This window comes from Oreochromis aureus, linkage group 10 (assembly GCF_013358895.1).
Source record: "Oreochromis aureus strain Israel breed Guangdong linkage group 10, ZZ_aureus, whole genome shotgun sequence".
Taxonomy (NCBI): Eukaryota; Metazoa; Chordata; class Actinopteri; order Cichliformes; family Cichlidae; genus Oreochromis; species Oreochromis aureus.
In genome coordinates, this window is record NC_052951.1 from 30453280 (window position 1) to 30480157 (window position 26878).

General features: G+C 40.7%; 1 protein-coding gene across 1 annotated transcript in view; it reads right to left on the reverse strand.

Annotated features, from left to right (window-relative positions):
- The window catches only part of LOC116328524 (polypeptide N-acetylgalactosaminyltransferase 10-like), a 118842-nt gene extending 92606 nt beyond the window's left edge, over positions 1–26236 (reverse strand). Inside the window, exon 1 of the mRNA XM_031750337.2 lies at positions 24937–26236. Within this exon, the coding sequence (XP_031606197.2) occupies positions 24937–25095 (159 nt within the window). The 5' untranslated portion in view covers positions 25096–26236. The remainder of the gene's footprint in view (positions 1–24936) is intronic.
- Between the last annotated feature and the right edge of the window lie 642 nt (positions 26237–26878).

Here is a 26878-nt window from a genome sequence, read left to right on the forward strand (position 1 = left end):
GAGGATGAATCAGACCACCTTGGGTCAATAGTTCTCTTTTCTCTTTCCTCTCCACCTGCTGAGAGCAGTCAGTAGCTCAGCGTGAGAAGAGGAAACCTTTCTGTGCTTTTTTTTTTTTCTCAAATTCCCTTTCCCGTTCTGTCAGATCACAGGCAGATCCACCTCAACCCCAAGAGACACAATTACCTGTCTTTCCTGTTTCACCTCACTCCCTGCTCCTCCTCTACCTCCACTTCTTCCCTCCTCTTCACAGGCAAGTCAGCTTGCCCCAGCTGTCCTGCTTCATCACATAGAAACATTAGACTGTACTTTCAAAAAGTAGAGCACTGTACCACTGTAAATACCACCAGCCAAAATTGCCTGAGATTCAACACAACTGTAGACGTGAGATGAAACATGAAAAAAAAATCCTGCGAAGTGGTCATCTTCTTCGGTGTCAAACCAATATGTAAGAGAACAGGTAATAGATAAATAAACAGTAAGGATAAATTATTACTTCTAAAAAATGCAATTTAAGAGATGAGCAACTTGCGAGAGTAAAGAGAACAAACATAATACAAGTAGTATAATATTTTAATGCCATTAAAAATAAAGCATTTGTAACTTTTTTCTATCAACACAAAAACTGAGTTTAAGAAAAGCCAGCTGGGAGTTCTGACTCTTCTTAAATGTCCCCTGGGCTCCAGCTCCACTGCTAAAGATGAGGCTCTCAGGGCAGCGACTGAGGCGCTGAGACCTCCCTGAAAGACGAGCCCAGCTGCTCTGCCACACAGTCTCATCTACCAACAAGAGTCATTATCCACAGCTTTGCTGCAACCACAGATACTGAGCAGAGGACTGGACAAAGGCCATGACAGATGGCTGCTTCTCTGCCTTCTCCTGGCACAAAACTCTTTAATTCTTGGAAGCGTAACACAGAGACACAAAAAAGGCAATTTCAAGATTTTAAAATGTTGTGTGAACAGTTTCACCCCATGCATGATGTTTATTTTGCAATTTAAAAAAAACAAAAGCCAACAAAAGGAAAGCACAAGATCAAATGTTTTGTTGGAATTGTTAGACTTTGTTCAACAGCACAGCATTTATCGTAACCTAGTTCATTAATGTTAAGACAGTTTGCAAGTACTTTAAAAAAACATCAGAAGGACCAGATGAAATATACATCTATTAATGAAGAGAATCGGGGGGAATGCAGTTGAACTTTGGCACCAACAGGCAGTGAGAGAGGCATAGCACTTCAAGAATCCTGAATGGGAATCTATGGAAGGATTCTGCAACAGCAAGGATTGCAAAAATTTGGTGGGGGAACCAGATTTTTAAATCCATGTTTTATTACAAATGTAAAGTCGCTGATTCATAATTGCATGTCTTATGAATTGGCAGGTTGGCATTGACTAACCAATGAAAGAAAGCAGCACTGGTAAATTTTCCTCTAAATGGCTAAACTAATAGTTTACCTATACACCCATCCCTGATCCCAGTACGAATAGTTAGCAGCTACACTCTCTAAATGGTTCGTTTTTAATGAACCTAGAGTTCTGACAGATCTTGGGAAAATGGCATTTTCTGAGTATGCACGTTGGACATGGAATACTTTACAGAAAGACCTAAATTTGAACATGTCTCTATCTATTGGTGAATGTAGTTATACGGATGCAGGCAAGAAGACTTATGGCTGTTTGTTTCGAGAAGCCACTTAATGTTTTACGTTATCGATATTATATATTGTGCATTTTGTTACATATTTTATATTTTTTGTTGTATTTGTACCATTTTTGAGATGTGTCGGGTTGTATGGCAGCTACCTAGCCCAGATCATACTTGTAAAAGAGATTGTGATCTCAATGGGACTTCCTGGTAAACTAACAGTAATAAATGCCTAAATTGGACCAAGGTCAGGAAATTGGTAATTCAATACATGCAGTCTGTGTTTCAGGATTACCATTGAAGTTAGTTAATTTAGATAATGCTTAAAAAAACAAACTGCCCAAAAATTTTCCAAGAGGTATTACTGAGATGTTTGCCAAGTGACCAAGACTTGTTTCTAGAAGGGCTTTAGATTACACCGTGCCATTTAAAAGAACGTAATTATCAGAGGACAGATAATATAATGGATGTTTAAGGCACTCCAATAGTAATGCCATGGCTGCGATCACAGCCTTTGTTGGCTCTTGTCCAAACCTATCAGAGAAAATACATTCAGATAAGCTCCTTAATATCCCATCTGAGCAAGTGAATGAATGGAAATACTTTACACTGACTATAATACTGCCAGCTCAAAGAGCATTTTGTTGAACCAACTGAGCTAGATGTCGTCATCCCACAGTCCTTGTTTTTTAATGCAAAAGCACAAACTGCCTACAGTCCTACGTAGGGATGATTCCCTTATCGATTCCAGTCGCCCTGAATGACGTCACCACGTTGCGGAGCATCATTTACCTGGCAGGAAACACGGCGCCTAAGCGGCTCAAACGCTCAAAAGTTTGGTTATACTTTACGAGAACGGATGACAACAGGGCAACTTGCAATACTTGCAAAGTAGATATTCATTTAAAGGAGGAAACACTACGAATACGCAAAAGCATTTGCTCACAAAACACACGATAACCTTAAATGAATGTCATGTTTTTAATTCTGCTCTGGACTCGTGAATCTCAACTCAGCAGCAGCGGTAACCTTTGCACGTCATCTCCCGTTAATACGGCAGGTAAATAATCACCTAACAGTGCATATTATGTTAGCGCGATCTGCCTTATTACAATACCTGCCATTACTGTGAGCTGCATTTAGGTGACCATGATGAGAGAGACAGACAGAGTCTGGCTGGCTCAGATGCTGGCAGTTCTCGCTGCAGTCTATCGGTAGCGTCTCCTTCCAAGCCAGGATAGACGAATGTCACCGAGCAGTAACTAAGTTTGTGGTCAAAGGCTTGCACCCATTTGCCACAGCAGATGCCCCCGATTTTCGGTAAGTGAATGTGTTTAATTGTAGGCAGGGACATTACTGGATATTTCTTGTGTAATTGCTACAGAATAATTTACGTTATACTTTGTTATTGCTACAGAAGAATATTTATTTTATTATTTTACATTTATAATTTTTTTTCCTGTGGACCCTTTGACACCTCATTGAAGAGCCGTAGGCTGTGGATCTCTTAAGATTTCTATCTTGTTCAAAGAGAAGATATAAAACAAAGTTATAAGCTAATCCACCTTATTGTTCTCCTTTTTTAAAAAGAATCGATAAGAGAATCGATAAAGGATCGAATCGTTAAACAGAATCGAAAATGGAATCGGAATCTTGAAAATCTTATCAATACCCATCCCTAGTCCTACGTCCGATCAAGGTACAGTGATAGAACCCACCTGCACTGATGTGGTATCCTTGAGCAAGCCAATAAATTTCTCCTGTCCTGTCACGCTACATATCATTCCTTTTGCGGAAAAACAAAAGAGGCATTTTTCCAGCAAGATGTCTTCATGAAATTAGATTTATGAATTTTAAAGGAACCTTTTTTAATTTCAGATGAATGTGATTATTAATAGCATTTTACCAGGAAAAGTAAAGTTTGCAGACAAACAGTGACAGCCGTTTCTGTCCATTTTCTTGTGTTCAGTATTTCAAGCTAAATTAGTATTCTATATTCACTCATGTCCGATTATTCTTGAAAAACCACCGAAGACACACTAGTCTCAAATGACGGTGAATAACTGTGGCAGACTAGGTTTATGCAGAAGAGTATATGCTATAGTTCATTTTTCATTATTCAGAAGTATTTAACTGCTGCTGTCTTTGGCTTTTCATGTTTCTCATTTCTACAGTAGCGTCCAGGCTCACCAGTCTCAAACAATTTAAATGCATGGATCCACCCTGCTTTGTATCAATGATGCCAGTAGGGCTGGGCCATATCATACCGTTCACAGTAATACCGGTATAATGTTAGGAAATGATAAGAAAATGAAATCTCGGGATAAAATATGGGTAAAACGGGCATGCGCAGTACCTTTGTTTTCATATGCACATGGCGGAAAAAGCATGGCGGCGACAGAGAATGAGAAGGGCGAAAGCGGATCGTTGAATGAAACAGATTAACCAGAATTGGTTTGTAAAGATGGTGCAACTTCAGTGGTGTGGAACTGGTTTGGCTTTTGTCCGTCAGATACACACCAAAGCACATTTTTTGGTAGAGTAATAACGACGGCCCGCTTGCATGGGCCGTCGTTATTACTGTTATTACCGAACCGATTTTAGGTGATACACGGCGCTCAAAAATCTGTCAAAAAAATGTTTTAGTACGACTTTGCTAAAGTACGAAGCCACACCGCCTGATGGATTGTTGGAGAATTACGGCTACCGTAGTCAGGAGTCTCGCAGAGTAATACGTAATGTGCTGCATTGTGTGTATATAACCTATTTTTAAGTTTTGTGGATATTATACATGGTTATGCTCAGGATATGTCGGCCAATTTCCACTGGAAATACCTTTTGGTTAAACTGTCAGCAAGGAATTTGCATTTGCACTGTTACATTTTTATATAGCTTTAATGCACATAAAAAACAGCTGCTTGTTTAAGTGAAAATACATTGATGGGTTTTTTTTTTTTTTGCACTAATAAAGTTGTGGAGTTGTAAAGTATTTTGTCTCGCGTTAATTATATCGTCAGTTATATCGTTATCGCAAATTTTCAAATATATATCGTGATAAATATTTTTGGCCATATTGCCCTGCCCTAGGTGCCAGCTCGTGATGGTGGTCGTGGAGAATTAATGGTATGGGGGGAGTTTTTCTTGGTACTATTGGGGCCTCATGCTACCAGGTGAGCATCATATGAAGGTCTATTTCTCTTCATCATTTCTATCACTTTATGACCACAGTGTACCCATGTTATGATGGCTGCCTCAAGAAGGATACTAGGGTCACAAAGCTCAAACTGCACAAATCTCATTCCAATAGAGCATGAATGGGATGTGATGGAATGGAAGATTTGCATTGCAGCTGACAAATCTGCAGCAACCCAGAAGAAGGATCTGAAAACATTAAGGTAGTTCTGAAAGCAAAACGCGATAAAATCCCAAACGAGCGTACTACCATGACTATTGTGACTATTTAAATAATCATCAGTCATGACAATTCCAGACTAAATGATAAATAAAATCTAGACAAATCATTGAACAAAACAACTTTCTTACAGCGTTAAATATAAGATAATATGATTTACTATACCCATTTGCAGGCTTTTATACTGGAAGTAAAAGCGCCATTATATGAATATCATTTTTCCAGCTACCCCCATCTTCATGCTGCTTCATGTTTTTTCCTGATGAGCAGCCAGGACAATGTTCTGCCCCCCCACCCTCGCCTCATCCCCTGGCTTTCACTCTGTAAGCAGAACTCGGAGTCTCATCGCTTCACGTTGCTGCCGGGTTTGGCTGTGTTCAGCGTGGGAGGCCGGCTGCCACTGAGGGGACAGAGGACAGATGTGGCTTACATAATGATCAGCAAATCAGTTATCTCAGCGCCCCTAATCCTGCAAGCATCCCTCCATACATCTCCCTACGGCTGCTTCGCCAAGCCATGCCAAGCTTACTGTGCTGTGCAGAGCCAGAGAGCCCCAGGCAAGTTGCTCCTTCCCACTACTGGTTAGAAAGAGCCAATCAATGGACTCAGCAGGGAGAGCTTTTACAGCTCCACTGGAAGACAATTATCAACATTTTTCAGTAAAGGGACAATCAGGCCACCGGATGATAGCTCGAGGTTCAGCAGACAACAGTCCAATATGAGAACATAATGTGAAACAAAGTAGGGAGAGGCAACGCTTTGTGAATATTTAGAAAGACCCTATTCAGTGCCTGGTTCATAATAGAATAACAAGCTGAACATCTACAAATTTGTTTCAGCCTGCTGCACACATCAGGGCTGGGTACAGAGACAAATGACAAGCACCAGTTCACCTGAGCAATAAAGGGACCCAACAATGGAAGCAGAAACGGGGAAGTAGATTTAAGATTCAAATAAAAAAAATAAAAGTTCATATGTTTATACTTTTACACAGTAGTTTCCACCCTACTGGTTTGTGAATATGGGTGTTCAACAATAATAATTTAATCTGATTCCTTAATAAGGGATTAACCTCCCTTCAATTATCAGTAGCTTTTCTAAAAACAACATGGAACAAAAAAGAAATCCAAGATGTTTATCATTCTAGGGTTTCAGTAGAATGGCCATTAATATTTTTTTCCCCCCCTCTTCAAATCAAAGGATTGATCAGATACAGAAAGTTACTCGAATTCATAGATCTTTGTGACTAGTTACCATTTTTCTTACAGGACAATTTAGACTGAACAAAAAAAAAATACTGACCTCAGCAGAGCCTTCTGGAAAGTCATCGTACTTTATGCTTTAATATTTCGAGCTACATAAATGAAATACCATTTGACAAATAATGCATGGCAGGACATTTAGCACACTCAACGATTTAGCCTATTAGAACTGTGGTTCATTCTTTGTTCCCCCCAGTTATCCAGAGCAATTAGCATTTTCTAAAGGTTACACAGACTTTGTTGCCATCATTCCTTATCATTTGGTTTGCCCAAGAAGGGGAGGAGAAGGTTTTGCTAAAGAAAAAGTTTGCCTCCCTCTATAAAAGCAGCAATTTTCCTAAATTCACATCCTAAATGGCACAGTGTAATCTTAATTAAAATACAACAAGTTAATTATTACCTTGAGAGATCACGATTGGGAGTGGGTGTTAAAACTGACCTAACAATTGACTAGACAAAATGGCATGACACATGCAAAACATACAGCAACTCAACATGAAACTTAAAGTCGACTTTAAAGCAGATTCTGTGTTTCAAAGTAGTATTTTATGTTGGATTAATGATAATAAAAAGAATAACTGCTGGCCAGAAATACAAAGATTTGCATTTTCATTTCACATCAACTATATTTTTCTTATTCATTAGTGTGCAGAAAGAAAAAAAACAAACACTAAGCAAAGACATTAATCACTGAGACTGAGGGTCTTCCATGTCCAAAAACCACCAGACACACATAAGAAAGAACTCCTGTGAACTCCACTGAGAGGGTAAATCTAATGCAGAGATTATTTATCCGACTTTTATAGAAGCTGAACTGCTGCCAGTAGAATTGGAAACATCCTGACACTAAAGGCGTGTGGGATCTTCTCAGGGGCAGGATGGTAAAATTAAATGACAGCTAAGATGATGAGTTATTTTTCACACAGCATGACGTATTTGTCATGAACTTAATTCATACGTGCCAGTCACCCGTTCATAGCTGAAAGAAACTCAAATCCCATTTCCACATGCAGCAACACAGGTGATTCACCAATTAGCTCTGTGCTCATCATTTCCAAGAAGGCAGACATCCACCATTTCAGATTGGAAACGACAGTTATGGATGTGTGAAGATACTACAGAAGCACCACCCAAGCATCCTTTGAAACATTACATATAACTGCAATACAAAGAGAAAATTCTCCAAGGTGCCTGATGAGGCGTTTGAAATATACAAAAAGTGGATGATAAAATAACCTTAGCATAATACAACTGATACTAAAGACAATAGTATCTACCTTGTGGGTCTTTCAGCTTTTCAAACACTAATATATCGGTCACCTCCCTCAAGATAAATATGCTGGTTCAACTTGGCTAACCTGAGGAGAGAGGGGGGAAAACGTTGTGCCAACTAGCAACAGCAACTCATGCTGATCTTCTTGACCTTCCAGTTACTGAGTGACTCGCTGGTTTATTCAGTGATCTACATTCATGGTTTCTTGTTCTAGTATATGTGTTAACAGATGTTAAATTATGTAAATAATACCACAAATCATACAAGTAACGGGTATCTGGAGCAATTTTGCAGAAAGAAACGACAAAAAGTAGCTTGATGCAAAGTAGCTGATAGGTGACAGGGTGCTGACATTAAACTGGACTTGTTGTACATTGCATCAGCTACCACATTTCCTCAGCTTAGAAATAAATCCTAACATTTATTGCTTATTTTATCTTTTCCTCACCCACACAGCTTGCATAACTAATCAATTTATTCACTTTACCTAGAGAAGGAAAATAGGACATGTTTTCCATACTATAATTCAAGCCAGGTAGGCTGCTGCTGCTGGTGTTTCTTTTTTATATATATATTTATACACACAATTCAAATTTCATGAATTCTGGCAGTGACATCATCTGCTGTTTCTGTGAGTGGCTCAGTAAGAAAGGCCATGGTCTAGCAGAGCAAAAAATGCAGCAATTTCTTCCAGAGACAGCATGTCAATCTTCAAACAGCTGTTCAGAAGTGCTGGTGTGGTGGCAGCCTTTTTTTGCAGTTTGAAAAAAAAAAAAAAAGTACTTTAAGACTAGAAAACGAGGCCGACTACCTCAGTTCAAACCAGCCCTCTGAAGCCGTCTGAACTAGAGGAAACATCTATTGCGCCACAGTCTGTCAGAAATGAAACGAAGGCATCACACTTCACAGGGAAACGGGACGGCAATAGCCTAATGGTGAGAGAAGAAAGGTTTCATTCTGGAAACTTGATGGCATGAATCGCGACTGTGGGAATGCAAGCGAAGCAAGCTCGACAAAGCTATGCAAGAAGCAGCTGCTGATGTGCCACCGAGGAGAGAGCGGAAGCCTTCATTGCTATGTTTACATTCATTCATACATGGATTATTCTGGATAATCAGGCTATGCAGGAACGCTGGAAGCTTTTACAACACAACACCTGCTCCCACCGGGCTTTATATGCGAGCAGGTTTTTCAGATTTTCTTTTTTTTTTTTTCCTTGAATTTAATCAGGTGTTACTGAAAGCAGATGGATGGAGAAATGTATGCTTTTAATACTGCTGTGTTAATAGTTTCATTGCGGCAACTCTACTGCTCTCAGACCTGAAAAATGATCCTTTAATAAATCCAGTATGCTGATAATGGCAAGCATTAAGCGAAGAGTCTTGCGAGTGAAAAAGTGAGTCAATGGTTTTAATAATAATAAAAATTAATTAATTAATTAAAAAAACAAAATCCTTATCACACTGATATGGACTCCAAACTTAGGTTGGGCAGTTATGGCATTATAGTAATGAATATAGGCAAGGGGCGTTGGCGCCATTTACATTTGTAGTCCCTGTTCTATTGTCTCATTGGCGAGCTGAGGGAGGAATGCTACACTTGTTTTGGATGATTGCCCGTTTCCCCCAGAAGCTAGGCAGGCAAACCAGTGGCCAGACCGTCCATGCAGAATTTGACTACAAAGTCCAGAGGATTTGCCACAAGCAGCTGACCTGAATAATGATCAGTGACCACTCACATTTCAATGAATGAGCAGTTTTTGTGTGTGTGTGTGTGTGTGTGTGTGTGTGTGTGTGTGTGTGTGTGTGTGAGGGGGGGGGGTCTGAAATTGAAGTTTTTGGGATGCTCAAATGCTCAAATGCAAGTGGCTATTCTTCCAGGAAGTGAACTAAAGCAGGAGCACTAGAAGCAGTGCACTGCCAGCCAAGGAGATGTGCTGAAGAGGAATAGGGTGGCATAACTGAAATCAGGTAAGGTCTTTCCTTTTTATGGGTACCAGTTTTGACTGCCTTACACTGAAATTGTTTTTTTAATATTGTGCCCCCCTCATTTACGGGACTTTTCAATATAATACAGTCTAATGCAGTATCAACCATTATCACTTCAACACTAGATATGTGTTTTGTGTTTTAAGAATCCAGAAGTGTTGAAAAACATTACGCCTACATCTCTGGTTCTCTCACTGAACAATCTGGGGAAACAATTATTCAATTATGAGCACCATTATATAACCAGTTCTCTTTCACTACAGTCTTCCCCTAGTTGTGCCATGGTTCAGCTATGCCCTTGTCGAGGCGGTGCTTTCGCTGTGCAAAAACTTTTTTATGTAAATTTTGTGAGAAAAAAATAAATAAAGGAGGACCTGAATAAATTCAGTCAGGAAGTCTTTATAAGCTGTGTAATGGTGTTTCTCTCGCAGAAATCCACATTTATTTCACTGACTTATTCTTAATCCTTGAACCTGAAAAAGGAAGCCGGGTTTCCCACTGGCATTTCTGATTCACATTCCTCCCCAGAGAGGAGAATAACCACAATACTGAAAGGCATGTGAACACACCGCAGTGCTCTGAGGTTCTGCTCAGTTGTTAATGGACACAGCTGAATGAGAAAAACATACCGTAGCAGCAACCTGCCTCGAATGAAGTGGATCACGTGCCACGGACGCCAACGCCGGCCCTGCTCCTCCATGATGCCTGGCTGACTTAACTGCCATGCCTGCAGTTTGCCTTATCAACTTATCTTTACTGCTGTGCAGCCAGGCAGGTGATGTAGAAAAGATCCTGCTTTGTCTTTTGTGCTCATGCGCACACACACGGAGCTTTTTATCTCATATGCACAAAGCCCACAGCGGAGTGCCTTTAAAAGGCACAGACTCAGAACAAGCTGCAGAAAGGCACACACACTTCACACATCAAAGCTCAACACTGGAAGAACACAAGCAAAAACAAAAATAATCTCTCTAGAAAAACTACAATGGTGCAATTCTCTTGAGAAAGATAAACTCATCACAAGTCAGGTGTTGTGGTCAAGTGCACACTGAGTTTTTGCGGCAAAGAAAAATTAAACCGAGTCTCTGCTGCCGGTGCACTGTGAGCGAACACAACACCGACAACCTGGTCTGAAGAAGAGCTCAGGCAACAGTTAATAACATATTCGCAGTGCTACGAGTTAATCAGGAACGTTTTACAGTTCAGGAATTCAGCTGATGAGTAACACTAATGGCTAGTGCAGTTAACAGTAGGTGACCTTTAATTCCTACTTCATCACAATTACGAGCAGCTGATAATGAGGAGTACAAGGGCCAGAGCCGGTGTTCACATGGTTAATGTAACAAACACAGATAATCTACAATGTAGGCAGCATTTGAAGCGGGACAGATAACCTGCAACAATAGCTCGCTGGCAGCCTGAAAATATTTCCCCATCGCCCACCGGCACAGACACATCAGTAATGGTTTGGACAGGATGCTTTGCGATTTCCATTCGCTGAAAACATTTCATCCATTCTCATGGTACGGTAATCCAGATGGCAACAGCAGCCTGTTTGGTTAGCGTAGATTAGGGTTGGGTCATATTTTAAAATCACCCAGAAACCTGATATATTACCAAAAGGTGGGTGGATGCATGTGTGCACGCTCAGCCCACCCCCGACACCTCCAGAAGCAAAACTGAAGCAGAGGAGGAAAAAAAACAAAACAAAAACATTTTACATTATTATTATTGTTGTTTTTAAACAAAAAAAAAAAAAACATTCTTTACGCTTTGAGTACCACTTTTAGGAGCCAGATTATGATTGTGTTCTCTTCTTTGTGGCAGTCAAACACTTTCAGTACAAAATATAAATATAATGTGAGTAATCAGAGAATGTTGCTTTACACTAGCATCTGTCAGCCTGTGCTCATTTCCACTGTTTTTTTTTTTTGTTTGTTTTTTTTAAACCATCAGTGGCTCGTGCATTTTTTATTTTTTATTTGTCAGTGTTAGGAAGGTTTAGTCTATATTATGGCCGGAAGAAAACAGCAGAAATTGTTGAGAAATGCTCCTCTTCTCTTATTGTCAGATCTGCTATATCATAGCACAGCATGAAATCTTTCCTTATTGGGTTTGCAGAACTATAATACGTTACCAAGGCCTGCCACTGGCCTGCAGCAGCACTTTTACAAACCTGGCTCCAAGAAGAAAACAGGTGGGTGTAACATACGCTATTAAACGATGGTGTCTGCAGCAAATCTAGCAACATGACACTCACTCAAGAATAACCTAGAACATAGGAATGGAGACTTCCACGCTGGTGCTTTGTCCTACAGTGTTTTACCCTTTACCTCTTAAAACCCTACTAGGAGAAACCCGTTGTTGCATTTCAGGCCTGCTAATAGCATCAGAACTAGTGACAGTATCTGCCTCTACAGCTACCCTTGGAAAAAACCCAGAAACTATTCTAATTGTCATTAAGCCATGACTTTATTAATATATTTAAGGTGCCAAAGCTCCTACAGGAAGGTCATCAAAGGTCGTCTTTATGAGGGAACGAGTCAACACCCATTACACAAATGCCATTAGTCCAGGGTTTCCCACTGGCTTCTACTGCATGGTGAGACTCGTCTGTATTCAAGCTCAACAGGAAAGAAAGGAAGGTGGTCCCAACCTGTGACACAATTCCAACTATTTATCCATTGAGTTGAATTCTTAAGGTGGTCAGACACCAAATTAGTACCACACAAACACTATCCAATCAAACAACGCTCAGCGATAACCTAATAGGAAATAATTCAATATAACCATTAATTTCTGTGCTGAGATTTTTCAAAGTTCCAGAGTTTGTATTTGTAGCGCAGGTTTTCTGCTTGTGTTGAAAACTAACAGAAAAACTGTTGCGTCAGTGATTCAATTATTCAGGACACAGTTTCTACGTGAAATAGTAATGAAGACCACAGTTTCTGGGAAAATCTCTGAAAAGGGAAATTATAACACCTGACCAATGGTTAGTGTGACTTTATGTAGATTTAGAGACAGATTTATGTTAGAAATAGGCCACTAATTACATAAATAAAAAAAATATATATATTATACAGTCCACATAAAACAGAGTGCATCTTCTTCTGTGTGAGGCTCAGCACAGTGAAGTACAGTGCAGGCCTTAAATTAGCATCCAGGGATTAGCTTAATCATCTGAACATAAAAAAGCGGCTTCATAACCCACGTGGCTGTAATTAAAAGCCTGACTCCCTGCTCTGTATCCACAGGCTTTCGGCTGCACCTGTCCCTCTTTTGGCTCCTTGTGCTGATCTGGGGCAGCAGATCCCTGCCAGGCATACAGAGCAGCCTCTGCACGCGCTCAGTCTGTGCCGCAGCCAGCAGCGACTCAACGTCTGCCTTGTGTGAGGAACCTGGGGAGGAAACGCTCTCCAACAAAGTCAGACTGTGAACAAACACCTCTTTTACCCGCGTGCTCTGCCTTTTTCTCCTGAGGTGTTTCATCCCCTCCCTTCCTCCCTCCTCTCTCTCTCTCTCCGCTCAGAGTGATAAAGTACAACAACTTGAGACTGCAGCGAGTAACTCCACTTGTCTTTGCAAATGACTTTCACCCCTCAGTCTCCCTCATTTCCAGAGGCTTAACACATTAAAGATAAAATCTCATTTCCCAGTCTAGCAGCACAGCTAGCCCACAGCTCAGTGAGACTGCATCAGGTACTGATGTTAAGAGCTTTTCTCCTGATCGCAAAATCCTGCAGCCGGGTGATTCGCTCTAATCTCACTACGACCACATCTCATGTTACAATTCGCTGCTTCTATTACATATTTTGCATTTCATTGAAAATTTCAGCTTTTCGTAAAGCAGGAAAAAAAGCCCTCTGTGGAACTGTATGAAAACATCACCATCACATTAGAGTGTTTGCTGAAACAAGCACTCGATGGATCGTGCAACTAATTAATTTCCAGCAGAACAAGCAGAAAACATTCTCAGTTCCCATCTTTTCAAAAAACAGAATGTGCTGCTTATCGTTATCATATGAAACAGTAAACTGTCCAATTTTCATACGTTCAGTCCAGAAAAAGAAGTCACAGCTTCCCACAGAGGATTCAGATAAGATGCAAGTGGCATGTTCTCACTGTTGGTTCATATTTCTAATCAATAAATCATACATGCATGCCGCTAACACAATGTCATCTGTGTTACCTAACTTGCCTCGATCATTCATGGCTGTGAGATGATCAATGGTCTTCACTGTCATCCTTCATTTCAACATATTTTGAGTTTCTGTACCCTTGTCTTGTTTGACATCTGTGGGGTTTCTGCTTTGTATTTTTAGCACCCTCTAGGGGTTACACAGCATGGCCAAGGTGTTTGCCTGCACTTTAACGTATTGTATATTTTTATATGTAAATATGAAAAGAATGTCCATTGACATTTTCATATTAGAGATTGACCAGAGCTGGATGATTTTCAGCGTTCTCAGCTCAGACTGGTGATAGCAAGTCTGTTTACATGCTGGGCCCTTTCATGCTTTATGCTTTACACACAGCCAGCGTCACAGGCAAATAGTCACACCTAACAGGTCGGCAGTGCGGAAGGTACGCTGCGAGTGAAGTAAACCGTGGAGTTGTAACAGCTCAACATGGACATTTTAAAAGCAGCTAACAAGGCAAAAGTGGTTAAAGCTAAAGCTTCCCATAGCTCAGAGCCAGCCGCGAGGCAGGAGCTTCGTTATGAAGAGTCACAGGATCGAAGCAGAAACAAGGAAAACTATGGAGACGAGTGACAAACAGGAGTTGACATCACGTTGTGTTGTGAAGTTAGAAACACCAGAAAATGAAGTTACTGGCTTTTTGTTATACAAACCTGTTGCAAGTGTTTTGCTTGTAAAACATGTCAGACAAAAGTGAGAACAGAGCAGCTCATTTTCACTTGTTAATTGTCTGTACTTCTTTCCTGCAGAAGAGAGTGCTTTATTTCCTGTTGTTGTGAGGAAGTGAGGGAAGATCGTGCAATTTACTGATGTTTAAAAACACCAGAATGGACCAAGAAAACTGCAATCAGTGCATTTTTTACTACATACGGCCAGCGGTCCAATCTCAGTAAATCAGCAGATATACAGGAATTTACAGTCATCGGTGGGTGACTGTTTTGGTGCTGGTGATAGCGTGATTAAGAGGTGAAAGATCACTTAGTAGGTGAATTACATATAATGACAGTTGTTTCACTGGAATACAAACATTAAATAAAAGCAGAATAAATATTGGTATTGGTCACGTGCCAAATTGAAATTTTGCGTGTTGGAATCAGCAGCAGAGTGTTGCATTCAATGCATCAGCTAAAAAAAGTTAAAGAACCAAATGAAGTCACAGATTCTCTAGAAATGTGTGACCAAATGCAGCACATCTGTGTTTACAATCTAGCTATGTTAAAGGACCATGCTAGTTAGCGACAACAGTTTGCTACAATTTGGAATTTTTACAACTGATCGTATCTTTGAACTTGGCAGCAGCTTATTTAAATGCACAGCCCAACACTGCAAATTACATAAGCAGTTAGATTATATGAAAATTATTTTAATGTAAAACTAAGCATTACATGCACATAAAAATCCTAGTTTAAAAAAAGAAGTCCATCAAGCTCTTCAAAGTTCTTTATTTTTTTTTTTTTTTTATATATATATATATATATATATATATATATATATATATATATATATATATATATATATATATATATATATATATATATATATATATATATATATATATATATATATATATATATATATATATATATATATATATATATATATATATATATATATATATATATATATATATAAAATCACATTCACGATCTCAGCAATTACCTCGGCGAGTGCAAAGTCAATGCAGTGTGGAGCTCTTATTTTCACTAAATCCTAATGTACAGCTGTGTGCAGTGTAATGAACTCGCACAGCGGTTATCATAAACCATGTTAAATTGTCTTAATCCTGCACTCACAGCCCCTCTAATTGCTCTTAACCTCACAGGATTCGGAGCGTTGATGTGATTTCCTTAATTGCAGAGAGCTTGCATTTCCTACACTTGTTTGCTGTCAAATAAAGAAATTCAGTGCAGCCTAAAATTACTCCCAATTCCAGAAACGTGCCTGGAAGGCCAGACCTGTGTGTGCATTTTTGGTGCATGTGTTGTGAGAGCAGCCTAAATCCATTCAATTTCAATTTTGTTTCTGCACACTTTGGATTCAGATTTCCTGTAGGCGCAGCCTCGAGGTTCCCGAGCGCTCTGAAATCGCTGCTTGCTATTGGCATGAAACATCATTCCCTCTCTCCCACATAACGTCAATAGAGCAGAAAAGAGATTTTTTCACAGGACCAAAGGCTAAAACTCTTATTCAACTTTAATGTTTATCAGAATAGCAACAGAGGAAACAGACACATAGCTCCAGGTCAAACAGTTTGAGGAAAAGCAGGGACCAGGCCCTGAAGACGATTGTTCCGGGGCATCGGAATCTGGGGCCTTTAGATGACTTTATGTGTCTAGTTGGCCCAGTTCCTAGAATTTAGTTTTGGAGATGAGAAAAATGTCAAGTGTTACTTCTACACGTCTCCCTATAGAAGTTTCAGCTGCCAAAGGAAATATCATTTATTTAACATGTTATGTTTTTCAATGGGCTTCATAAGTAACACCCACATTACGCCAATATGTACAGAAAGAGTCTCTGCGTACAATATGCTGCCATAAAAGTATTTGCTCATCTATAACAATATAAGCTAAAAATGCTGTTTCTCCATTAAAATCCTTTCACTGGGTCCAATCATACGTCTGTGAAGCCGCAGCTACATAACAGCTCGTAAATGGTTCTTTGAAATACATAAAAAGTAAATAAAGCATCAAAGGTTTGTTTATTTCCCCCAAAAGTACAAATGTCAGACTTTCAATGTTTTTCGAGGCCCGTGGGAAGCCTGGAGGACAGAAGGGTCAAACAAATATCTGATTTGCATTGTGACTGTGGGGTAGGAATACATCACAAGCAGACAGCCAGGGAATTCAAAATCAGACTGAAGCACTGGGGGTGTTTATACAGAAACTAGTGCGCGCTCGAGTAATTTGTCCGGTAAGCTGTGGTTCAACAAATTGCAGCTTAAAAAAAATAAATAAATAAAATTAAAATAAGATGTTCTTGGAATATTTTTCCCCTGTTAGGATTCTTCTTTTCCTGAGGCGCTCTACATAAATGTCCTTGTTTACTATGAGCTCTGCTCATTAATAAGACCAGGCTGTCATTGAGTGACCTTCTGCTGACTGTAAAGGCAGTATATGCAAGTGCGTGTGAGTCAAGGAGTGTACCGCACTGCACATGTGTCAGAGGCGAAATGCACAAGGTCCTGCAGTGATGAATGAACAGTAACCCACCCTATAGTGTGTGGCTCATAAATGTAGCCTCCAGTGTACAGAAGCCTGTATGATTCTCATTTCGCTGTGACAGGACCGTGAATCTTGGCCAACTTTCTTTCCAAGTGCACACTTTATCTTCTGGACTTTTATCAGAACTGATCACATCCAGTTAGCAGGAGCCAGTAAAAATGGAACCTGACCTAGGACGACTAACAAGTATATGAAGTTCAATCTAGTTTTAGGCTCGGCTGGGCTCGAGTTTCCTCCAGGTCAGTATTCGTCCTAATGATCATTGAAAATTAAAAATAACTGCATAATCAGTGGCTCCATAGTTGTTTACATACTCGCCTAACAAGTGAAAGCTCAGTGGAAGGAGAAACAAATCCCCTTGCAGTTTACATCAGGAAGGGGATCCGGGCTAAAATCTGCCAAAAACATGCGGAGCTACTTGCTGTGGTGAGTACTTATTCAACCTTATCTCTCTGTTTACAGTCAGGAGGCACAAAGAAACTGCCATCAGCTGTTTTGGAATGCAATATAAAAATCACATGAAATTTCACAAAGCCAACAACATCACATCAGTGCCTAAAACAGCATAATTAAGTATCTGCAATGGGGAAAATTCAAGTTTTAACCACTTCAGAGCCATAAAATCAGAGCAGGGTTAGAGCAGAGCTTCCTAAAAACACTGCAGCTCTGACATATTTTTCAGAAACACTTTAACGCATAAAAAGAAAAAAAAGATCCAGCCATGTCTTCATATTGCTTTTATAAAAGTTTTAGACGTCAGGCATTGCACAGCAATAAGCATTTCACCTCATGTCATACTGTGTATAGTTGTGTGTGACAAATAAAAATTTGAATTTGAGTTTTAGTACAGTTTATCACAGGCAGTAAATATTGACAGACTGCAACACTATTTGTGAACATCTCTTCTAGCTAACCAGCTGTTTCCAGCAGTTGGACAAACTAAGTAAACACAGCATGAGTCTCTCCCATCATCATCTCTATAAACAGATACCGGTAGAGAGGAATCTGCAGCCAAGGGATGACACTTTTTTTGTGCCAAAACTTTCCAGTTTCTGCTTTTAGCCATTTGTCGTTCCGGCATGATTGACCAATGATATTCGAGCAGGCCTTCGATGTTTGTTAGCTTTAATTACCTACGTTCGTCGTTAGATTCTATCAGCGAAAGGTGCACAGAATGGAAAGTCTTGGTCCAAACATAGTTATCTGTTACATAACAGCTGGGCACATCTGGCAGCAGCAGCCCCAGTCATAAAATGATCATCAGCGGTTTTCTGAAAAAGTGTGGGCAGTGAATAGCAGCGTCGCCTCACAGCAGAGTTTGAACCTGTCATAAAGCTGACGGCTTCCTGTGTGTGCTCCCTGTACTCGAGTGGGTTCTCTCCAGGTACTCCGGCTCCCTCCCACAATCCACAGAGACACATGTTTGGTGGGTGCGAATTGGTCTCTGTCTCTCCCTTTTAACCCTGTGATAGACTTGTGATAAGCTGTAAGACCTGCCTTACACTCGCCCCAACTCAGGTTCACCAATAAAGGCTAGAGACTGTACAGCTATCCTCTGTGTTTGGTTTTTGCTCAAACTATAAGCGGTGACATTTGGAAATTGTTCATTTAAAATTACCTATTATTCAGATTCATAATCAAGCTGGCAGCAGCCGAAAGCTCAGGATTCAGACTGCTCTAAATGCATCGCTTTACACATTTTTTCCTAATCTCAGCTCGGCATGATGTCAATAAAGTTGGCCATCTCAGGCATTCTCAGGCAGAGGGTGACCTGAAGGGCTACACCAAGCCTCAGTATAATGGTTATTTTGTCCACCCAATGATGTGAAGCTATTTCAGTAAAGCCACTGTAAATTTGGAAATCCCAGGTCACTTCCTTCTTGAGTTAGGGCAAGATTTTCAGAAAACTTGACCTCTGACCTTGAAGTCGAGGTCACTGAGATTCGAACTCATCTGAGATTTTTAGTGGATAAACCTATGGTATGAATTTGGATATTCCTACGTGGCTCCTTTCGAGTTATCGCATTCACAAACTTGGATGTCCACAGGGCTGTCCACCGAAGGGGGATAAAAGTATGTTCCTGAAAATAAGCATTAAAGGCCCTCTTTACAAATAAGATTAAGGTTTGTTTTTTTTTTTTGTTTTTTTTGTTTTTTTAAATCAGGCAACTTGATTTGAATAGCTTAAAAAAAATATTCAAGAACATTAAGAATAGTATTTAAGTTCGAAAGGCCAATGAGGTCACTCCTGTTGAGGAAGTTTGGAAGACCTGACCAAACTTCCTCTGCTTATGACAAAACATTTCTAGCAAAACACCAAAAGGCTGTGTGAGCACAATTAAAAGCTTCATCAAGTTAGCATAAATGCTTTTATCAGCCAGTCCACTCATGCAATCAGTTAGCTGCTCAGCACAAGCAGCAGCAGGTCAGACCACACAGCCTCTTTTTTTTTTAATTCCACCCGCTCTTCTCATCTTCTCTAACCTCCACTTAACCTGAACTGCTGGAGCAGGCAGGAGGAAGCTGAGCCACCTCTGCTTCAACACGAGTTCTTAATATGAGCCAGGAAATGTGCAAATTACCTTTCTGTCACTGTCACGGTGGGGAAGAGCTAAGCCAGCTTGTGTTTTCTGGAGCAGTGTGGACTACTCATTCAGAGATCATATGCACGGGCACATGATTACAGCTTACACTACATGTGCCTGATGCAGACAGAGTTGTATTAGAAGGGTGCAGAGTTCAATGCCATGGACGAACATGTCCACCTACATTGAAGGTGCGACATTGAAAAAGTTGAGTCACGCTGGCATCTTTGTTAAAGACAGAACTTGTTAAATGACTTGCAGCACAGGGCTCGCAAAATTTCAAAATCTCTGGTAGCCCTTTGGGCAGGCACTCTTCAGTTTTTGGTAGCCCAAAATAAATTTAAGTAGCCCGAATAAAAAAGAGAGCAATTTTTTAATGTTTTGTTTCCTTTACAATATTATACATTAAAGTATAATATTGTAACAGAAACAAAAATTAATCAGAAAATTGTTAAAATACAAATCACAACTGTATAAAAATTACAATCATCAACTCAAATACTTGTTTCTAATTGAACAGAAATTTCTATGAACTTGCAAGAACTGTGTAGAACATGAATCAGTCTGTGTCAGATCCTGAATCTGAAAATTCCACTGAAGTCAAGGGTAAGAGGCAAGTGGAACCAAGATCGAGGCCATTTGCCTTTTGAAGTTTGCAAAACTGCTAAATTTGGCCAATGGTGGTTCACTCTTTGCAACATAGTACGCTTTTGAAAGATTTTTCAGGACTTCTGCTTGTGCTTGGTTTATTTTTAGTATGTTTTTTGCAATTGCTGTTTGTTCTGGGAAAGATATTGCAGACTGGGTGTTGCAGACTGGGTGCAGTATAATGCATTTCTTGCGTTTCTCATGGGTTCTGATGGGGTCTTTCTTAAAATTACTGGTCCCAGTTACAAAGGCGCTTGTCGACTCAAATGAAATGAAACTCACAACACACCTGGCAGAACATCATGTTATTTAGCTCGTCATATTCCAGCCACATAAATTCTTTTGTCCATGAAACCAAAAAAAGCTGCGCTTTCTTTTTGCCTCATAGTCTGATTTGTCATAACTTTTCCGTTTTGTGGTAGGCTTTTCATTGGCTGCCCCTTCTTCACCCTGACCTGTCTTATTTGGCTCAGCAGAACTAAAATACCTGCGTAAATCCTGCTGCTTTTACACACGTACTCACATAACGGTCAGCGATTCTCTGCGCAATCAACCTCTCACATGTTTAAACTTGCTGTGGGAGATTTCACTTGTCACGTTTGAATAGTAAGATAATGAGTGATAAGACGATGTCAGAGGAATTGGTGCGCAATTAATCGTCACTCACCCATCAGTGCTGCCGCTCTCTACACACCGTTCGCGCGATCGCAAAGTGAACGGATCGCAAAAAACAAGCGCAAATTCAAACGCGATTTCGATATGTCACATATTGACAGTGGCTCATCGATGCCAATAACATAATTACTCAGCTACATTTGCGAAAGAAAATGCAAAAGCATTGACACATATTTTTCCTTCCTATGATAGCCCGACGGGCAGGGCTGAGATAGATTTTGGTAGCCCGACTGGAAAAATCGCTAGCCCCGGGACATCGGGCTAGCGATTTTGCGAGCCCTGCAGCATTCCTGTGCCATTAAATGCTCTTCTATTAATGGTATAAGTTGACCTCATTCTTCAGATCAGGCCGTCTTCTCCCTTATCAAACCGTTGTGGCGGCTGACAGCTGTTATCACACAGCTTGCTAATATGTAACAGGCTTTCCCTGCCTTGCGGATGTCCTTTAATCCCCATTCAAAACATCTCTTTGTCATTTAAGATATCAAATACAAACTTGAGCGGGGGAAAGTAATCCTTGGAGATCTGTGCAGAATAGGCTGGCTTTATCATTCCCACAATGCAGTGTTATTCACAGATAACAACAAGACACAGAAGACACCACTGTGGACTTCTGAGGGGGCATTTATTAACATTCGTGGGCTAAATAGCAAAGTGATTTGATTATTTGAGAGATATGAAAGAAGCTCTAACCGATGCACCAAAGCTGCCTTTTCTCTGTCCTCTCCACTCCAGCCAAGTTTGCTAGACTGGGCAACCGGCAATCGGCAACCACCACAAAGTTCACACTAACACACATGCAAGCCTGTACATCCATGAAAGCCTCCATTCAGCAGATTTGCCTCATTTGAATTAGAGAAGCTGCCATTGTCTACCAAATGTGGTCTGGTTTGGTGGGCCCTTTCATTTTCTTGGGGGAAAAGAAAAAAAAAAGGAAAGTGGACCAACATAATTTACCCAGCATCAGCTTGGGCCTCTCACTTATTCATTCCTTTTTAACTTATGTCAGCCCATACTAACTGAATCTGATGACATTATTTCCAAAAGCTTTTTATTCTTCTAGCCTACTACAGAAACATTCTGTTGGCTGTTGAGACAAATTCAATTCAAAACTCGTGTGAAAATGGTGAAGGCTACTGTGATACCTTCAGCTTGGCTCATCTTACACCTTTTCCTTCCCCTTTAAAAGTCTACAGTTGGGCGATTCTCAGTTTTATTAGTTATTAGTTATCCATTTAATTCAAATTGTGCACTGGAATCAAGTGGCAGAGTGGAGCAATATCAAGCACATTGCTGTTTTACTGATTTCCTTCTTTCACAAAGCAGGGTAAGTGACTGATTTACCAATTAGGCTGTCTTTAGTGGTTGCTGTCCAGTGAAGTGCCACTTACAAGCAATAGTTTTGCAACCTGATCAGTGGGGATAAGAAATGTCATGTTATCCCCACCTGTATGTTCATTTACAGGCTGAAAGCAGAGGCATCTGTCAACAGATTTTTAGTCTGGCTTGTACAGGTTGCCAGTTTCATGCCCTTTTCAAACAAAATAAATCATAATATATCATTAGTCATTGTTCCCTGCTGAACCTTCAGGGTGTGGTTACAAATTTACAACATTACCCAATAGCATAGGTTGCAAATGCACAACGTTAGTAAAAATATCAAATATCATGTAACACTAGTTTGGTGTTCCATACAAACCAAATAATTACTTTCAGAAATCTATATGCAAGTAATTGAACGTGAGCTCCACCAGGAATATTCTGGCAGTCTTTCATTTGTTGTCTTTCTGGGCAGCCAGAGTACCCAGCAATGTCTCCACACACGCTGGATCAGTGATGTTCAAGAAGCACCCCACATAGTTGTGCATTGTTAGTCTGTAGGTGCCAATTAGCATGTGACCAATGTGTAGCATCCATAGCATCCCCACTGAGCTGTGTGTCTTGTCTTTTACGACTGCACGTCTTCACAACCAATGTGTTGGTTTAACTCTCATAGTCTCTTAGAGCAAAGGAATCAAAGATACTGTTATAACACAGCCTAAAAGTTGAAACATAAAGTGGAAACTGACATCAGAGTTCGTTGAAACATTGGATTTTATTTTAAATTATTTAATAACCTGAGCTTAAAAAAAAAAAAAAAAAAAAAAAACACCCCAGAGTGCACGCCGAGGTTGGCAAGAAGTGGTGCCGACTCCTCCAAGCTAACCTCAGGCACGCCTTTGTCTCGGGTGATGAGGTGTGGATAAAGGCCTGCCTTAGGTTAGCTTTTCCAGCCGTAGACAATCTGCAATTAAGCCCAGACAACACCTAAAGACTCTGGCAGTGCAGCCGCAGAGGGGCATAACAAGCTACTACATGGCACTCAAGCTCTCATGCAGTGTTATGTGTGTGTCATCACACTGCATTTATGTAGACTACTGCAAAGACACAGGGAGCACCTACAATTTTGTTGTACGTGTACAATGACAGTAAAGAGCTATTGTCCTATTGTATTCTATTCTATTATAAATGTGACCCATTAGAACCAGTTCAGTCAGTTTACTGGAACAGAAGTGACTCACTGCACAAAAAGGGTTGTGTCAGCAAATACAATGCTGTGATAAAACAATGCAAAGTTGTTTTTTTTTGTTTTGTTTTTTTTTGTTTTTTTTTTTTTTTTTTTTTTTTTTTTTTTACACACACACACACACACACACACACACACACACACACACGGGCAGGCGTCTAACATTACTACTCATACTTTGTTCTTTGTGTCTCTATAATAGATTAGCGCTGATGCTAACCATAGCAGCTACTGCTAAATATCTCAGTCCAACTTTATCAGCTGCTTCAACATCACCTTAAGATGAAGGCCCAATGACAATGTAGGCACTGAACACAAACTAATGTGAAAGCATTGAGGAAAATTGTGTTTAGGCAAAATGTGGAGTTTCACAGAGCTAGAAATATCTAAAAACACTCAACACTGCAGCTCCTTTGGTCTTTTATATGCAACACATCAGCAAATCAAGGTGACGGTTATAAAAAAAACAACAAGAGAAGCAAAAACTTCTTCCTTTATGGTTAGACAAATGAGCAAATGGCACTAAAACTCCAAACTTATCTAATTAAAACATAATCTCATGAGTGGCTGCCCATGAAAATCTTGTCAAACAAGAACTTGCAGAAGCTCTGCAATGAGTAAAATTTTGCAAATTGTGGCACAATTTCTCTACAGAGCGCTCAAAAATGTATTCACAACACCACCACCACGTATCTGCTTTCCAGTATGACAAGCCAGAGAGTGTTTCACGGTTTATGTCACTCTGATTTGAACATCTTTGGTTGTCATACGCTTACTTGGGCAGTACACGCAGTTTGAAGCTGATACCTTGAGCTGTGGGGGGAAATAAGGTTGGACGTCTGTGTTGAAACTGACCAGCAGACTGTAGAGCCTCGTCTTGCTACATGCGTTTATGTAGGCCTACACATAGGGGATTATTTTAATTTTCATATTCTTTAAATAAAACGATACATTGTATGTGATAAGGAACAGAGTCTGGATACAAAGGAACGATCACGTGAAAGCAACACATCCGCTACAAAGTAACCCTTCGCTGCACTTTTTAACCGCGATCTGACGTCTGTCAACCTGTGAACGCAGCACGCTTCACATTTTTTGACAACTTCCTGAAGTCTGTGTTATTGTAAGTTTACTGCCACGCTCACGTCGGGGTTAGCTACGTGGCTTCCCGTTCATCCTAGTTGCTCTAACCGCTGGCTTCCCACTGCTAAGACAGCGCTAAAACACAGTCCATCTTGGCAAGTCATGTTACACACACACGCACAGCATGGGAATGCAGCTAAAAGCTTGATATATCGGGGTTAAACCTTCCGAGGCGAGAACAGGGGCACTGTGGAGTGTGTACTCCGCGGAATCTGCGCCTCCTCAGTGCGAACAAACTCCCATTTGAAGTGTTTCTCGCGGACACCTCCACCGCGGTCACACGGCGAGAGAAGCCGCTACAGCCGAGCCTCCCTTACCTGTATCTGGGGGATGGCGCCCGGACCGTCCACCGAGTCGGGCGAGTTGTCGAAGACTCTGTCCTTGTACAAAGACCACAACCCGACATTTGGGAGAAAAAGAAGAGCCGCTATGAGCAGCCCGGCGAACTGCAGCAGCCTCTTCTCTTTCCGCCTCATCTCTCCGAGAGTAAGCGCGTGAAGCTACGGCGGTGCGAACTGGCGAGTCCCGAACCCCCGCTTTTCCGAGCGGAGACAACTTTCACTCCGACTGTGGGGACCGACACCGGCGCTGTGACGCTCCTCGGCTGGGAAATCCGCCGCTAGGGGGAGTGAGGAGTTAAACCAGAGCGGGGGGAGGAGGGAGGCTAGAGGTTCAACCTCAACAGATGACTTTTTTTTTTTTAGAAGAGAAGACTAGTCTTCATACTACAAGTCTTTGTTATGTACTTCTAGCCAACAGAGGGAAGCTACAGCATCATCATTCCGTCTATGAGCCCGGAAAGTTCTCTAAACATCCGACGGCGTGTGCTGCCTTTAAATACGCCTCGTAAATATGCCAGACTTTAAGAGAGTTCACTGCGTTCTCCTTATCAGTCCAGTTTTATTTTTGCAAATTTGCTTGAATGTGTCGGCACACATGTGAAAACCGCCATATTCGAGTTGCTTCTGCATGTGAAACTGAGAGATTATAAAGTCGTGAACTTTGACCCTGCAGCACCCGATTGTGTGTACGACTGCTAGAGTTGCTTTGAAATTGAATTCGTTGACTTTCTGATTATGTAGCTACATAAGTCAAGTTTTCAGAAAATTATCCTGAACTTGGGAGGCCAGCATTGCTTGAGACATCAGCCACTTGTCTGTAAGAGTTAAAATGTGACCATAGCACAGATGGGGCAGATTCTACCACAGAGAGAAGGGGGGAAAGTCATTTAATGATTTAGTATGCATTTAAATAAATCATATGACTCACATGGTGTGACCTTCTGAATCACCAGATCACATCTCAGCTGATGGCCCCTGGGAATTTATGAAGCAGCATTAATTTGGGCAATATTTCATCTAATCTTATTTGTGGCATTGTACTGAAATTGTTTGCAGGTTACCTAGAAGATCATCTTAAATGAATAGAAGTGAATGCAGCTGTCTAAAATTATTTCATGCTTCTGAAGAAAAAAAAAATCTATGTTTTATGGCACAACTGAAATTAAACAGGTGTTGTAGAAGTGGACTGGTATTTCTACAGTGCTTTCTAGTCTTACCGACCACTCAAAGCAGTTTAGACTACAAGCCATTTAACCATGCGAAGACTGCTTGATTTAAGGAAATTAACTGCCTCACATCCATGACAAGTTTTAAATCACCACTTTGTCTAACTGGGAGAAGCTGGAGCAGCTGGAGAATACTCATGTAGGCAAAGGGACAATACACAAACTCCACACCAAAAGGCCCCATCCAGGATTTGAACCAGGAACTCTGATGAAGTTAAGTGATAATGTGCACCACCATTTCCACCATTATACGAAGAACGTTCCATGTTTGAGCCACAATCCTAACCTAACCTTGTTAAGGTAACTGCTGGTTCTACAGGCTGTAGGTGTGGATGTGAGAGCATGTGGTTGTCTCTCTCTATGTGCTAGCACTGTGATGGACAGTTGACCTGTTCGGGGTGTACCCCACCTCTTGCGCACTGTCAGTTGGGATACGCTCCTGTGACTCTGAATTGGATAAGTGGTTAAGAGAATGGATGGATGGATGTTTGTGCAGTCGATTTCACAGGCAGAACTTTCCAATTTTAGCAGTGTTTGCGAATGCCCAGCGCGAGACGCTGGTTATTTTGTCTTTGCCACTCAGCAGGGAATTACCTCTGTGCTTTCAGTGATGTCACACAAAAGAAATACACCCCAAACAGCTATACTGCAAAAATATCTGTTAAACTGAGCAATGCCACAGATGTAGAGTT